The sequence below is a fragment of the Mus caroli genome, unplaced genomic scaffold (assembly GCF_978045245.1).
Source record: "Mus caroli unplaced genomic scaffold, Mus_caroli_1 scaffold_18, whole genome shotgun sequence".
NCBI classification, from domain to species: Eukaryota; Metazoa; Chordata; class Mammalia; order Rodentia; family Muridae; genus Mus; species Mus caroli.
The window spans coordinates 37583111-37598000 of record NW_028227273.1 but is presented as its reverse complement, the minus strand read 5'-3'; the positions used below and the strand labels follow the sequence as shown (position 1 = coordinate 37598000).

The 14890-nt window shown below is 48.6% G+C and overlaps 1 protein-coding gene across 1 annotated transcript in view; it reads left to right on the top strand.

Moving 5' to 3' along the window:
• Positions 1 to 1058: 1058 nt before the first annotated feature.
• The window catches only part of Vav1 (vav guanine nucleotide exchange factor 1), a 49890-nt gene continuing 36058 nt past the window's right edge, over positions 1059 to 14890 (top strand). The window contains exon 1 of the mRNA XM_021185850.3: positions 1059 to 1333. Within this exon, the coding sequence (XP_021041509.1) occupies positions 1130 to 1333 (204 nt within the window). The 5' untranslated portion in view covers positions 1059 to 1129. The remainder of the gene's footprint in view (positions 1334 to 14890) is intronic.

Genomic DNA, 14890 nt, shown 5'->3' with positions numbered 1-14890 from the left:
ACACACACACACACACACACACTATCTATCTATCTATCTATCTATCTATCTATCTATCTATCTATCTATGTAATAAAAGTGAAAATGGCTTTAAAAGTAGAATATATTTTCTAATGTTTATTATAGTTCTATTTGTTGGCAGTTTCCTACATGTTACAACCTATCTTCGTCCTACCCATCCTCAACTCCCCTCTGACTCTGAATGAGAATGGACTCTCCTTACCTTATCCCCACTTTCTTGCTCTTTTGTAACCCTTTGCATCCATGACTGCTGCCTGTGGGCACGTTGGCTCCCTCCTGGCTTCGTCTTGTGCTGCCACCATAACTGCACTGAGTTCATGAGCATAGTGGCCATGGGTATGCCCTGGAGATAGCATTTCACATCCCCCGCCCCCGACTCTTACCGACTTTCTGTTCCTTCTCCCTTGAGCCTCGGGCTGGTGGTGGTATAGATGTCCCATCTATGGCTGAGCACTCAGTAATCAAAAAGTAACATGTAAGAAGTGATGGAGTGAATTAGTGTCTTCTGTCAGGTGGTGGGCACAAGTGCAAAGGTCCTGGGGCAGGATGGAGGTCAGGGAGTGAAGAACAGAGAGAGGAGAAGAGGCTGGCAGGGGTTGGGGCAGGGTGAACAGGGCCTTGTGGGGTGCAGGAAAGACTTGAGTTTTGGCCCCGTGGAAAAAGGAAGGTTGAACCAGAAGGGTCATGGGTGGTGGAAGAATGGTTGAGACTTGACTCAGTGTTCAGTGGTCCCTTTTGGCTGCCGCAGGGGCAAAAGGCTGTGAGAGATCAGGGCTGTAGACCAGGAGGAGACAAGAGGTGACAGCCTAGGTGCCTACGGCTGGATGAGATAGTGGCACCTTAGTTCCGCAGGTGCCCAGGTCTGCTCAGTGTAGGTGGAGAAAGACGAGGTCACACCAGTGAGTGGAAGCCGTGAGGGCGTAACTGCAGATGCTGCTCCCACTCTGCCCCACAGCTCCTCCCCACCCCCACCCCGGGGCGACAGTTACAGTCACAGAAGAGGAAGTGGTGTTGTAGTTGTCCCCACTGGGGCAGGCGGCGGAGGTGGTGAAGGAACGAGGGTGCACGGGGCCTCCCCGAGGGGCCAAGTGAGAGGCCGGCAGCCACCATGGAGCTCTGGCGACAGTGCACCCACTGGCTGATCCAGTGTCGAGTGCTGCCTCCCAGCCACCGTGTGACCTGGGAGGGGGCCCAGGTGTGTGAGCTGGCACAGGCACTGCGGGATGGTGTCCTCTTGTGTCAATTGCTTAACAACCTGCTTCCCCAGGCCATTAATCTTCGCGAGGTTAACTTGCGGCCCCAGATGTCCCAGGTGAGTCTGCTGGGTGATGCCAGGGCCGGACTGGATAGAGGCTGGTAGGCCCGGCTCTGGCTAAGGGGAGGTGTCTAGCAGAACAGAGATCTGGGTGGGTTTGTACACTCTTAGTTGGCTTGCATCTGTCCTGGCAAATTTAGGGGGAAATCTCCTTATCCCGCCCCGCCCCCAGCTGACTCTGTTGAGACCCATTTAAAGGGGTCTTAAGAGGTATCTTGTTGCCTCGTAGTTAGCCAAAAGGGTGCATGAGGTTGGAGAACCAGATTCAAGAGAGAGAGGCCTTCAGTTTCTCCCCCACCGGTGGCTCCTCCTCTTCCACCTCTTCTGCCCCCTCCTCCTCACATCTTCCTTCACCTCCATTTCCTGCCAGGGCTTTGTGCTGTGTGGCACTGAGTGTTGGGGGGCTGCAATGTGAGACCCTGTGGCATCCCAACTCTACCCATTTCGGGAAGGGCTCATTGAAGTGCAGGGCCCAGGCCTAGGTGTCCCTAACAAGGCCCTGGGTGTCCCTGAGTTTGGCATTTCTGCACTCTCCATGTTTCAAGTGGAGGCATGGTCAGACTATGCCCTGGTGAGCCTAGGAAATGTATTCAAATCCTTATTTGAATGTGGCTGGGGTGGTGGTGAAAGGTGACTGGTGGCTTTGTACTCTTTTCTCTGCTTCCCCTGGGATGCTGGGTTTGGGGGGGGGGTGCTGATAGCCCTAGAAATGGAAGGTATAGGTTCAAGTCAAAGGGATCCACAGCCTTACCGTGGGGTGTGAGGGACATGAGTTGTATCTAAGGGAACATGGCCTTGCCATGGGGTCTGAAGGACACATCCTTGGTGTAAGGGGGATCTGTCTGTCTGTATGTCCTCTTGCTCTCAGTCTGCCAGTCCTGCACAGCCTGTTTTTCCAAGTCCCAGGAGGCTGTCCCTAGAAATGATGAGCAACAGGGTCGGAGCCTAGTCTCTTCCCTTCATGTGAGGGGTCCCATGGAGTTGAAGAAGGGAGTTACTTTAAGAATGGCCTGCTGCAGTCTCCAGGATATTTCTGGGGTTGTCAGTGAGCCAGCAGTCTCTGAAGCTGTTGTGAATCCCCTGAAGGAAGTAGGGAGCAGAGCACCCACTGTCCCCCATGGACTGTCCTTCTGGCTGGCTAGGGATCAGCAGAGATTTGCCTACATTTGCTTGAACTTCAGTAGCTTTCAGGGCTTGAGGAAGTAGCTATGGGACTCTTGGGCCCCAGCTCTGGCGGGACTCAGGGTGCCCTATGATGTGGCAATCACAGCTGTTGGGAAAACGGTTAGAGTCAAGGATGGCCTTCCACCCCCTGTGTATTGTAACTAAGGTTGATTTTTCTGAAGGACAGGTGTTCATGGTGTTAATCCCCAGAGAACCAGCTGTGTTCCAACAGCAGCCTTAGTGTGTGCCAAGCAATGTTGGGAACTTGGCTCTGGCCCCCAAAGAGTTCTTAAACTCAGTGAGACAGAAGAAGATGCATCACAGGCTCTTGTTCTCTAGGGATGTAAGAAGGACATTCACTGCTTGAGAGAATTAGGACTTATGTACGAAGGGGTATTTAAGCTGGGTTCTGAAGAATCAATAGGATTTTTCTCATTGCTCTGGCTCTCTATGCCCAGCTGTATGAAGCCTCAGGCTGGGTCAGTGTTCATCCTCATCTCCCCCATCTATCTTCTCGGTAGCTTCTGGCCTTTGGTCTCTCTGCCTTCCTTGGAAGTTCTACATCTGGTGGAGATGTAGGTGAGAACCAGCAGGCTATGTACAATATGCCAGAGGAGGTACCCCAGGGAAGGCAGAAAGAAAAAGGAAAGGAGCCACTGACTGGGAAACAGGAGAGATAAAGTCATAAAGGCCGGAATGAAAGACTAGTTCCTTCGTTTCCCTATCTCTCTCCTTTGTCCAGCAAATAGGGAAGAAATAATTTATATACTACCAACTTGCCCATCTACCAACCCATCCATCCATCCATCTGTCCATCCATCCATCCATTTGTCCATCCATCCATCCATCCATCCATTCATCCATCCATCCATCCATCCGTCTGTCCGTCTGTCTATCTGTCCACCCGTTCGTCCGTCCACCCACCCACCCACTCATTCTTTTGTCCATTCATCCATCCGCCCACCAGTCTATCTGTCCATCCTCCATCCATCCACCCATCCATCCATCTATTCAGCCATCCAGCCAGCCAGTTATCAGGTCCAAAAGAAACTTGGGACAAATGGCTCACTGTAGTGCCTATTAGCATACCAATCCATATGCTGGTGCCCAGACTTACTCAGTGCTTGTGGCTAGTCTCAGTTCTTCTCATCCCATTCCCTTTTCTAGACATCACCAGCTTATGGGTTAGCCTTCCCCAGTTTCTTCTTCCTATACAACCCTGCCATTTTGACTGTGTGCCCTCTGCACTCTTGGCCCTCTCTCCTCTCTTGCTCTCCCCCCTCCCACTGTGGCCTGGTCCATTCTGCTGGCCATACTCAGTCTGCTATTTTCTCTCATGCTATGTACTCTCATAGATGCTTCTGGCTGTATTCTTCCTCATACCTACAATAAAACCTCCCCATCAACCATATCTCAGAATGGTCCTGTACTCACTTTATACATCTGGTGCAAAAAACAAAACAAAACAAAACAAAACAAAACAAAACAAACACACTTTATGCCATCCATCCATCCATCCATGTATCCATCCATCCACCCACCCACCCACCCATTTATACAACTACCTATTTCTCCACCCACCTATTCACCAGCTACACTTAAGGATGAGCTTACCAAAAAAAAAAAAAAAAGTGTAGAAAATTGAAAAAAAAAAGAATAACAAAGTAGATGCTACTTATCATAGGGCCTTATTTTTTTTAATCATTTTATCTGTACATTTCATGTATCCATGAAAAGTGTTTTTGAAAATTACTTCATCAAAGTAAGATTATTTTTTAAAATATAGGCAAAGAACCTGTGGGTGTCCCACTTCATTTAAAGTCTGGAGTTGTAGTTTATGTTTTCTTATGAATTCTGTGGTCAGAAATATCGCCTCTCAGCATTTCACACTATCTTCTATTTCCCATTTCTATACCTTTCAATATGCCAGGAAATTGGTGTCTTAAACCCTTGACAGCAATTATTAATTTTGATTAGTAACACCATCAGATAATAATGTTATTTTAGTCTTTACTGATAACATCAAATTCATATAGCAAGGATCCCAGCCTGGAAGAATTGCTAGAAAAATCTCTGCCTTTGTCCTCCAGAAAACCACAGCTGTAGGAAGAGCGCATTGTTCATCTCATTGTCAGGGAATTTAGATAAGATTGGCTGCTTTAAAATCCACAGTTTTACTTTTTAAGCATTAAAGAATGACTAAGTAAATGCTGCTTATCATGGGACTTTATTTTTTATTATTTTTATGAGTATCTGGAAAGTTATCTTATTATTAAAGTTTAAAATTTTAAAATAAATGAACTATGTTTTAAATAAATATACTAAACTACTCACAAAAAAAAAGGATGAGCTTACCCTTGTGTGTCATAGCCAAGGCTGACCTATCTGTCAATCCATTCATCCTTCCATCCTTTCATCCTTCCATCCTTCCATCCATCCATCCATCCATCCATCCATCCATCCATCCATCCACCCATCCACCTGTCTACCTGTCTATCCACTCATCCATCCACTTACTCATGCACCGATCTATTCATTCACCCGTTCTCCTATTCATTTATTCTTTTATCCCGCCTACCCTCTACCCATCCATCAAACAGTGACTATTCAGGACTGCCCTTGGTTTTGGGACCTGTGGGAGTGGGATACAGATGCTCATGCCTTATCACACGATATTCTAAAGGAGGGAAATGTACCAACGGGACAATGAGGACAGGTGTACATTTTTAGGAGGTGGCTCATACTTTGAAGAAAGCTATACTTAGAAAGAGTGCTTTGTGGCATTTTTGAGTAAGGAGTCTAGGAAATCTCACTAGACTAGAGCAGAACCTGGGCTTGGTGAAGGCTCACCCTTGTGTGGGTAGTGACCCGTGTGTGTGTGTGTGTGTGTGTGTGTGTGTGTGTTGGTGCTGCCTGTGCAAAGGTCCTGAGGTAGGTAGCGGCAGGCAGGTATCCATGTGCGCAGGGCAGTGGCTTTCTAGCTGGTTGCACTGGTGTTGGAGATCTGAGTAGAACATCTTCAGACTGGCCAGTGCCCATGAGGTCAAAGACCCACAAAAAGGCTGATGACATCATGGTTAGAAACAGAGGCTTCAGACATCACAAACGTGTGCTTGCTCCCTCTGTGGGACTGTGCAGTCCTCTGTGTGGAACTCTGAGGCTCAGGATCTGAGGAGAAAGCGATGAGTTTTGGCAGGTTTGGCAGGATGTGAGGCTCATAGTACTCCAGGAGAGGCAGGAATTGGTGTATAACACATTGACAAGCCTCCAGCCCTAGGAAACCACGCAGGTGGGTACGAGAGTGTGCACCTGGTGTCATGGGTATGGCCCTTGGTTGGTGTGTCTGAACTGAGAGTAGAAGCTAACATAGCGATTGACTTAGGTTTAGTGACGTGGATAATAGCATTTGCTGTGCCACCATAAAGACCTGCACACATATTAAAAGGCCAGGCATGACCGTGAGCCCCTCCTTGCAAACCCAGTGCTGCCAGCCAAACTCCAGGTTCAGTTAGAGACCCTGTCTCAACCAGACAGAGACTGATAGAGCAGGACACCTGACATCCACATCTGCTCTCTGCATGCACATGAAAGAACAACATCGAGACAGCAGTGTGGAAACACTAGTACACAGCACAGTGTGGACGGAACACAGTGCTATCCCTGGGCATCGGACAGTGTTTGGATGTCTGAGAACACAACAGGACCTTCCACATAGTTAGGCGTTTGGTTAAATGATCCATCTGTGGGACTGAAATAGAAAGATTTGTGGAAATGAAACCCTCAACACTTGCTTAGCTAGGGTCTCTTGCCCGGAGGATACTCTCCTTCTGAATTGTTCTGTCATTTTTGAGTCTCCCTGAATGTGTGCATGCAAACAGCAACTAGGAATTCAGGCAGCTATGGGCGGGAGCGTGACCCCAGAACAGCCAAGCCAGAAGGTCTGCACCCGTCATAGATGATGGCTTTGGTATGACTGTGCAGATGGAGCCCTTGGCTTTCCATGCTGTGTACTGTAGCACCTCCCCAGACCCTGAGGCCACATGCAGTTAGGGCAGAGTTGTGCACAGTGGCTTGGGGAGAGTGGCTGGATGCTCAGGTCAGGGTCTGATGACCCTTTCTGACCTTCCTCCTATGAGGGAATAGGAACAGTCTACAGGCCCAGCTGCAATGATCTTTTGTAAGGAGCAGAGCTGAGCTCATGAAGATGGCGTCAGTTTGGTTCAGATGACGTTCCTGTATGACACTACTTCCTGAATGCTAGGATGACACAATTGTGCCACCTGGTGTACATGTTGCTGGGGATGGAACCTGGGACCTTGTGTATGCTAGGTGAGTGCTCTACCCACTAAGGCCCAGACGTGGCATGTAGTCTTAACCCCAGGTACAGCTGAGTGTGGGGGAGGCACATTGCTCCTCTGAGGGGGACTTTGGCGGTGCCTGGGCTCATTGCTGTCTCCAGGAAGACCGGGAAGCTGTTGCTATCCACAGTGTGTGAGCCAAGGATGCTGGTGTATATCTCACAGTGAACAGGATCTCATCTCTGAGATTTCAATTCGGGCTCAATGGAATGGGATTTGAGGCCCTGAGTGCGGTTAGTGGTCTGGTAGGCTCTGAGTTCCAATCCCAGCTGCAGGATCTTGGGGAAGTGTCTTAGTTACGTTTCTATTGCTGCGATAAAACATCATAGCCAAGACAACTTCCAGAAGAGCTCATTTGAGCTTAGGTTATACAGGGATCAGAGTCCATCACCATCAAGGTGGCAGTCATGTGGCAGGAAGAGCTGGGAGCTCCCACCTTGGACAGCAAGCAGAAAGCAGAGACAGCAAACTCAAGCTCTGTGAGCCACCACCAGTGACATATTTTCTCTAACGGGCCCACATCTCCTAAGCCTTGCCAAGCAATGCCATCAGTTGAGGACCGCATGTTCAAATGCCGGAGATGATGGGAGATATTTTTCAAATGGTCACAGGGAGGAAGATTTGTTCAGGCTCAAAGTTCCAGTCTATCATGGTAGGGAAGGCCTGGTGGGAGGAGTGAGGCAGCTGGCCACAGATCGCATCACTGTCAGGAAGCCGAGAGATGGACACTGGTATCTGGCTCACTCTTTCCTTTTCTCTCAGTCCGGGACCCATGGAATGGTGGGTCTACAGTTACAGTGTGTCTCTCCACCTCAATTAACCCAATCTAGATGGTCCCTCACAGGCAGGTACAGAGCTTAAATAATCTTTCACAGGTGTGCCTGGAGGATTGGCTCCAATCTAACCCCATATCCAGTCAAGTTGATGACACTAAACACTACAGGAAGTTACTGAAAAATCTCCATGACTCAGTTCCCTATTTATATCTCTTTTTGTCTCAGCTGCAGTGGAACTTAGAACTTCCTGAGCTAGACCAGTGTTCTACCTCTGAGAAATTCCCTCAGGGCCCTCATTGGGGGATTCTAGGCATGGTTCCACCCCCGACCACGCCCACAAACCCTCCCTGGAAATCTAATCATTGAGTCCTTCATTGCTTTCCACTCAAGGACAAATGTCAAGATTTGGGTCTTGTGGTGACAATCACAAACACTGGGTTTGTTTCACAGGCCCTAGTTTTGGTTCCTCAGACACCTGTTTCAGTCACCCCTCCACCCTCCTCTGGTGGTTGATTCCAGACACAGGCCTTTCTTCCAAAGCGCCCACCACAGTCCTGCCTCTGGTTCTTTGTGCTGGCTGTTTCCCATCTGGAACAGTGCTCATGTCAGGATCCACCTGACTGCCCTCTCACCTCCTTCAAGCCTTTGCTCAAACATCAGTCTCTCAACTCATCTCTGAAATCCCACTTTTCATGCATTGCTCAATCCACTTTCCCCTTGTGTGTCTGTGTGCTTGTGTGTGCTCCCATGCTTGTGCACAAGTCTGTGGAGGCCAGAGGCTGATGATGGGTGTCTTCCTCAAGTGCTCTCCTTCTGCATTAAAAAGTATATATTTTAAGGTGTCCAGTTGTGAGTACATGTCTGTGAGGACACTGCGCTGGTGTGCAGAAGCCAGGCAAAGCCTGAGGCACCACACTGCCTGGAGCGGCAGTGACCAGTGGCTGTGGCTGCTGGGACCTGAACTTGGGTCCTCTAAAGAAACACTACATGCTCTTCACCATTTTGCCAACTCTCTAGCCCCGCCATCTTTTTTGAGCCTGGCCTGTAATACCCAGGGATCCTCCTGTCTGCACCCTGCCCCGCTCCCAGTGCTGGGATTACAAGTGTCACTACTATGCCCCGTTCTTATGTTGGATTCGAACTTGTGTCCTCATGCTTTACACAGCAAGTGCTTTCCCCACAGAGTCACCTTAGCCACACCTAATGTCCTTATGTATTTTCTCCTACAGTGTCCACAACCTTCTGACAAGCCATATGTAGTCCCTCGGTACATGAGAGACTAGTTTCATGGATTCCAACATCAGCCTATTCTTTGATCTCTTGTAGAAAATGGTGTGCTATTTTGATAGATCCTACTTGTAGCCTCCCTTGGCTTTTAAGTCATCTGTAGGTGAGTCTCCACAGCTGGTAGAATGCAAATGCTATGGAAGGAGCCACACCCTCTATTGTTTAGGGAATAATGATAGCAGCAGCCATCCTGAAAGCTGAGTACACCATAATTTATTTTAAAAAATTCCTGAGTCAGAATCTCTTGTAGACCAGGTTGCCCTTGAATTCGATGTGTAGCCAAGGATGATTTTAAAATAAAAATAAGATGGAGCTCAAATAAGGAAGGACGATACCCAGTGCTGACCTCTTTTGGTACACACATGTGTGCATGCACAGTACATGAGTGCACACACATTCATATGCACAGTCATATAATACACTCACATGCATTCACACACACACATACACACATGTGTGCATGCACAGTACATGAGTGCACACACATTCATATGCAGTCATATAATACACTCACATGCATTCACACACACACATGTGTGCATGCACAGTACATGAGTGCACACACATTCATATGCACAGTCATATAATACACTCACATGCATTCACACACACACACACACACACACACACACACACACACACGACTAAATTTAATTTAAAAAGAAAGCAGAAGAACGGAAGAGGGCAGGAAGTAGCTACAGCTCACTCTGCTCTGTCTCCTAAAAGCAGCAGTTTATAAAAGACCAAAGGCTTCCGAGGGACAAGGGGTGGATCTGTGGTTATGAGAGGGAATGAAGCCACCACTGATAAGTATGATAAGTTATGCAGAACACTTTCTCTGTTCGTATTCCTGTTCTTCCCATAATAAATAGCCCAAAGCAGAGGGAAATCTATACAGCTCCTATGCAAATCAATCTTTCTTAAAGCCATAGGGGTTTCAAAACTGCTCCTGGCAGGGAACAGATAGTAGGATCCTGTTCAGCCTGTCATCTCTTCGCTGACTCAGCAATTATTATTCAGTGCTACCAGGTCTGGGTGTGGGGTACACAGCTGGAAGAAAAAAAATGCATGCATCCATGCCTTCAAGAGGGTGATACACACACACACACACACACACACACACACACACACACACACACAGAGAGAGAGAGAGAGAGAGAGAGAGAGAGAGAGAGAGAAGAGCCAGTGAGATGGCTCAGTTGGTAAAATCACTTGCTAGAAAACTTGACCACATGAGTTTGATTCCCAGATCCCACATGGCTCAAGAATGATGTACACGTGCGCACACACACACACACACACTGTAAAATGAATGAATGAATTGAAAAGATGTGTAATCATTTCTTCTCCCATATCTGGCTGTGCTATATCTGAGTTTAACAAATCGTGCTCAGTTAGCAAAGAGCTTGCTTTTCAAGCAGTAGGATCTGAGTTCAAATCCTCAGCGCTCAGGTTAAAAAAAAAAAAAAACCACCTCAGGTGCGGTGCTGTCCACCCATCACAGCACATGGGAGATAGAGACAGGGATTCTGGAGTTCAAAGCTCAGCAAATGCCTGCGCTCCAGGCCAGTGAGAGAGACAGACCCCCCCCATACCCCCTCACCTCCACCCCCGTCTCAGAACACAAGGTGAATGGCTCCTGAGGAAGAGCCTTCAAGCTTGTCCTCTGGACTCCGTGCACATGCACAGCGACCTGAGTGGCTGCCCTGGGGAGGGGCTCCTGCTGTGTTGGTCATTACAGACTGGTGGTTTGCAGCCATCAACCCTCAGCTCTTTTCGCAGCACTTTCATTCTGTCAGCTGAGATAAGTCACCACAGGTGACTTCAAGTCTCTGGGAGGATATGCAGCTTTGTCACAGACTGCCCCACCACATAGAAGGGTCTAGAAGGCATGGTGACACCTGTTTATTTATTTACTTATTTATTTATACCTGGGAATGAGGGCAGGGTCCTGAAAACAGTCCACTTGCAGATCCAGAGGATCCAGAGTAGCTGTTCTTTTAAAAACAGGGGCGTGGGGGCCGGGAGGTGGCTCAGGATAAGGTACTTGCCATGCCACCATGTTGATCAGACATGATGGAGTTTGTCTGGAATCCTTGTATAGGGAATGTTGAGATAAAAGATTGCTGGGGAATCTCTGACCACCCAGCCTAGCCCAATGGGCCAACTCCACATTGAGAAAGAGACTCTGTCTCCAGAAAATAAAGTGGGGATGAAGAGATGGCTCAGGGGTTAAGAGCACTGGCTGCTCTTGCAGAGGACCCGAGTTCAGTTCCCAGCACTCACATCAGGCAGCTCACAACCAGCTTTAGGGGCTCCAGTGCACATCTCTGGCCTCCTCTGGTACCTGCAGTCATGTATCCACACACAGCCCTTCCCTGGTGGGTTCTAGGCAGGGCTCCACCTCTGACCTCGTTCCCAGTCTCTCACTAGGGAATCTAGGGCGGTGGCTCCACTCAGAGTCACATCCCAGCCCTTAGAGATTTTTATTTTTTGAGTGGAGCTGCTTGTCAGGAGTCTAGGTTGCACAGCTTTGTGTGTGTCACTGCAGACGTTTGGAGACTCTTGTTTGTTTTTTGTTTTTGTTTTTTTTTTTGTTTTGTTTTGTTTTTTTTTGTTTTTGGAGACAGGGTTTCTCTGTGTAGCCCTGGCTGTCCTGGAACTCACTCTGTAGACCAGGCTGGCCTCGAACTCAGAAATCTGCCTGCCTCTGCCTCCCGAGTGCTGGGATTAAAGGCGTGCGCCACCACTGCCCAGCTTAGAGACTCTTTTTAAAGTGGTGGATGCACCTGTGCCTTGGAAGGTCACCCCATCCAGCCTTCTCCCTCACACTGCCCATCACCACTCTGACTTGCTGTGGCTGCCAGCTGAGCCCTGCTTTCCCCTGCACTACCCCACAGCTGTCCAGTTGTCTGTCCTTGTTACTGAGGACCTCAGCTGTCTGTACTTCCTATCATACACTCCAGCGCTGTTACCAATTGATAATCAGATTGCTTTGTGCTGGAAGCCCCTCCTGTTTATCTACCCCACCTCTCCAGGTTATAAGCACTGGGGCATCAGGGTCATGTTTTCCTCACCCACTACTGGGTCTCAGGGCTGGGTAAACAGTAAATGCTTAATATATGCTTGCGGAGTCAGCTAATGACTGGGTTTTTGGCCAGGCTTTGTGTTAGTGCTCAGTTCTAAAGTGGAGAGGTTGATTCTCCCTCTCTCTGTCTTTCTGGCTTTCACCTTCTCTCCCTCTCTCCTTCTTTCCTTTTCTCCTCTTTCTCTGTTCTTCTTCCAACCCCTCCACATTTGTCCCTCTCCTTCCCTTCCTATTCCCTCATCTTTTATCGTATGAATAACATTTTGTCTTCTGGGGGAGATGTGAACACGTGTCTACTCGTCTCAGACAGGGCCAACAGCCAGGAGAAGCAAGGATCCCGCCAAAGTCCAACTTGGTGAAGCACTGAGTGTCACTGGGTTACAGATAGGAATGTGGGTCAGGGCTCACTTAACAGGAATATAAATGGCTCAAATATAGCTGTATCACCAAAGCCTGGCATGAATGGTGGGCGACTCAGGAAAGCTGCCTTCAGGCAGCTCTGAAAGGTGGACAGTTGTCTCTTCTAGGAGCCTTGTCCTGTCTGAACCTCTTCTGGGCAGTTCAGCTTGTCTTGAGAGTGGTCACCAGTAGTCCTTACAGCTTGTGCTTGGGGAGGGCAGAGCTTAGAGGGAATCTGGTCTGTTTCAGGAACTTCCTACATATCTCCTGTTGTTTCCTGAGCTTCACAGGCTTTTCTGTAGGCTAGGATGTTTCACCTCCCCTTAGCACATCCTATGTCTTAATGAGCTTCCTTCCAAGGTGGAAGGTTTCTTCTTAAGGGAAATTGCTACACAACACCCTCTTCTCCCCTCCCTCTGCCTTCTCTCTCTTCCACTATCTTCTCCCCTCACCCCTGTTTCCCACCCCCGTTTTTGACACAGGGTCTCACTGTGGTTCCCTGGACAACCTGGAACTCACTCTGTAGTCCATGCTTACCTCAGAGTTTAGCCATCCTTTGCTCTGTCTCCTCTTCCTGAGCGCAGAGATTACAGGTATATTCCACCACACTGGGATTTCATTTCTGATTTTTGGTTGGAGAGCCCGAGACAGGATGACCTCTCCAAGGTCCCCCTGTTTACCAGTTTCAGCTGGGTACTGGGGTGTGAGGTGACAGGGAGAGAAGAGGAAGACTGACTCCCAGAATGCTTTAGACTCATGCTGAAGAGTTGGGTCGTCAGCTCCTCAATTCAAAGCTCTGGACCGGATGAGCAGCACGACCACCCTCTCTGGGAAGCCTCAGTGAGCCAGCTGGAGTCTGAAAGATTACAGGGCTGAAGGAAGGCAGAGAGCCATGCCTCTACCCCTTGTCTATCTTCCCCAGCCAGGCCTGGTAACAGGCATTTCCTGTTTCCGGCCATCTCCTGGTTTTGGGTTGTGGGTGTGGAAAGCACAGAAGGCAGAATTTGTGTTGAGTCTGGACCGCTTTCTCCCAGCCCCCAAGAAAGGCCACTGTCCTTACTGCTACTTCCTTGAACAGAATTCTCTCTATTTTGGGCATAGGCACCAAAAGCCAACTTCCGGCTTGATCACAGTGCCTGGCTCCTGATTTGCCTAAAGCCTTGTTGCTTGTCTAGAGCCATGGCCTTCTTTCGTCCCGGAGGATAAGGGAAGCAGAGGGGTTGTCCCCCACAAAACAAGGAAGAATTCTCCTTCCACGTGCCTCCTACAGTGAGTGGCTTCCTGTCCTTCATCATCTTTTCACATGCCTTACGGCTCCAGGAAGTTCTTCTGGTGGTCTAACCACAGTCACTGTGCTTTCTGAAGGAGCCCAGCTCTCTAACTAGCTACTCTGAAGCGGTGGAAGGGGTTATGAATCATACTCCTTTTGGAAGGGTCATGTGACTTGAGGGAAGGCAGTCTCAAAGCTCAGCTGATTCTCTGAGGTTAGGAGGGGGATTTCCTTTCTTAGGCCACACAGACCTAAGGCCAGACATCACCTCTGGTGTTGGTCTGCCAGCCCTGTCTGCCTGTCTAGGGCCCACAGGACTTCTGAGTGGTGTATATAATGGTGTATATAATTTCTTTGATATGCTGGTCCCTATTATGTCCCCGTGAGGCCTGGGGGAGGGAGCTGTGGTGGCTCAATGTGGTTCAGGAGCTAGGGTAGAGCAGGGGTGGGGCTGGGTTCTGTGTGTTTCTCCACACTCCTGCTTTTACATGTGTGACTCTGGCAGGTGATAGCCCCGTGACAAGCCTCAGTTTTCCCACCTGTCAGATAGAAGTCCTTTGTTTAGCCATTTTGTCTTTCACTTGTGTAAAGTGAAATTTGTGTGCATGTGTGTATTTGTATGCATTTGTGCATGTGTTTATTATTACTATTATATTGTGTGTGTGTGTGTGTGTGTGTGGGTAGGTGCAGATGCCTGAGGAGGCCAGAAGAGGGCATTGGATCCTCCTGAGTTGGACTCACAAGTGTGTGTGATATGGGATGGAAACCAAATTTGACTCCTCTGTGAGATGAATCACTAGACAGTGTCAGCACCCCTGGACATTCTCGTGGGTTTAAGCATTGAACCCAGGGCCTTGCTTTAGCAATTGAGTTGCCTCCCAGACCTCCTTCAATAACTTAGAAATTGGAGCATATTTTTTTTTTGGCAGTTTGGTCTGTGTACATATGTATTTTGATCATGGCCTCTCTACTCCCTTGTCTTTTCTGTGTTGTTGTTGGGGTTTTTTTTTTTTTTGACCCAGTGAGTTGAATTAGAGTTTGTGACAGGAGTCGGGGTGAGGGGTCATGTACCAGTGGCTGCAACACTGAAGAAAATGCCTCTCCCTTCCCTGGAAGCTGTTAGCTGCCTACAAATCCCCACAAGTCCTCATGAGACTCTCCACTCAGTCAACATAACAACTTCTCTTGAGCTCCACCCCAGCCCCAGGTCTT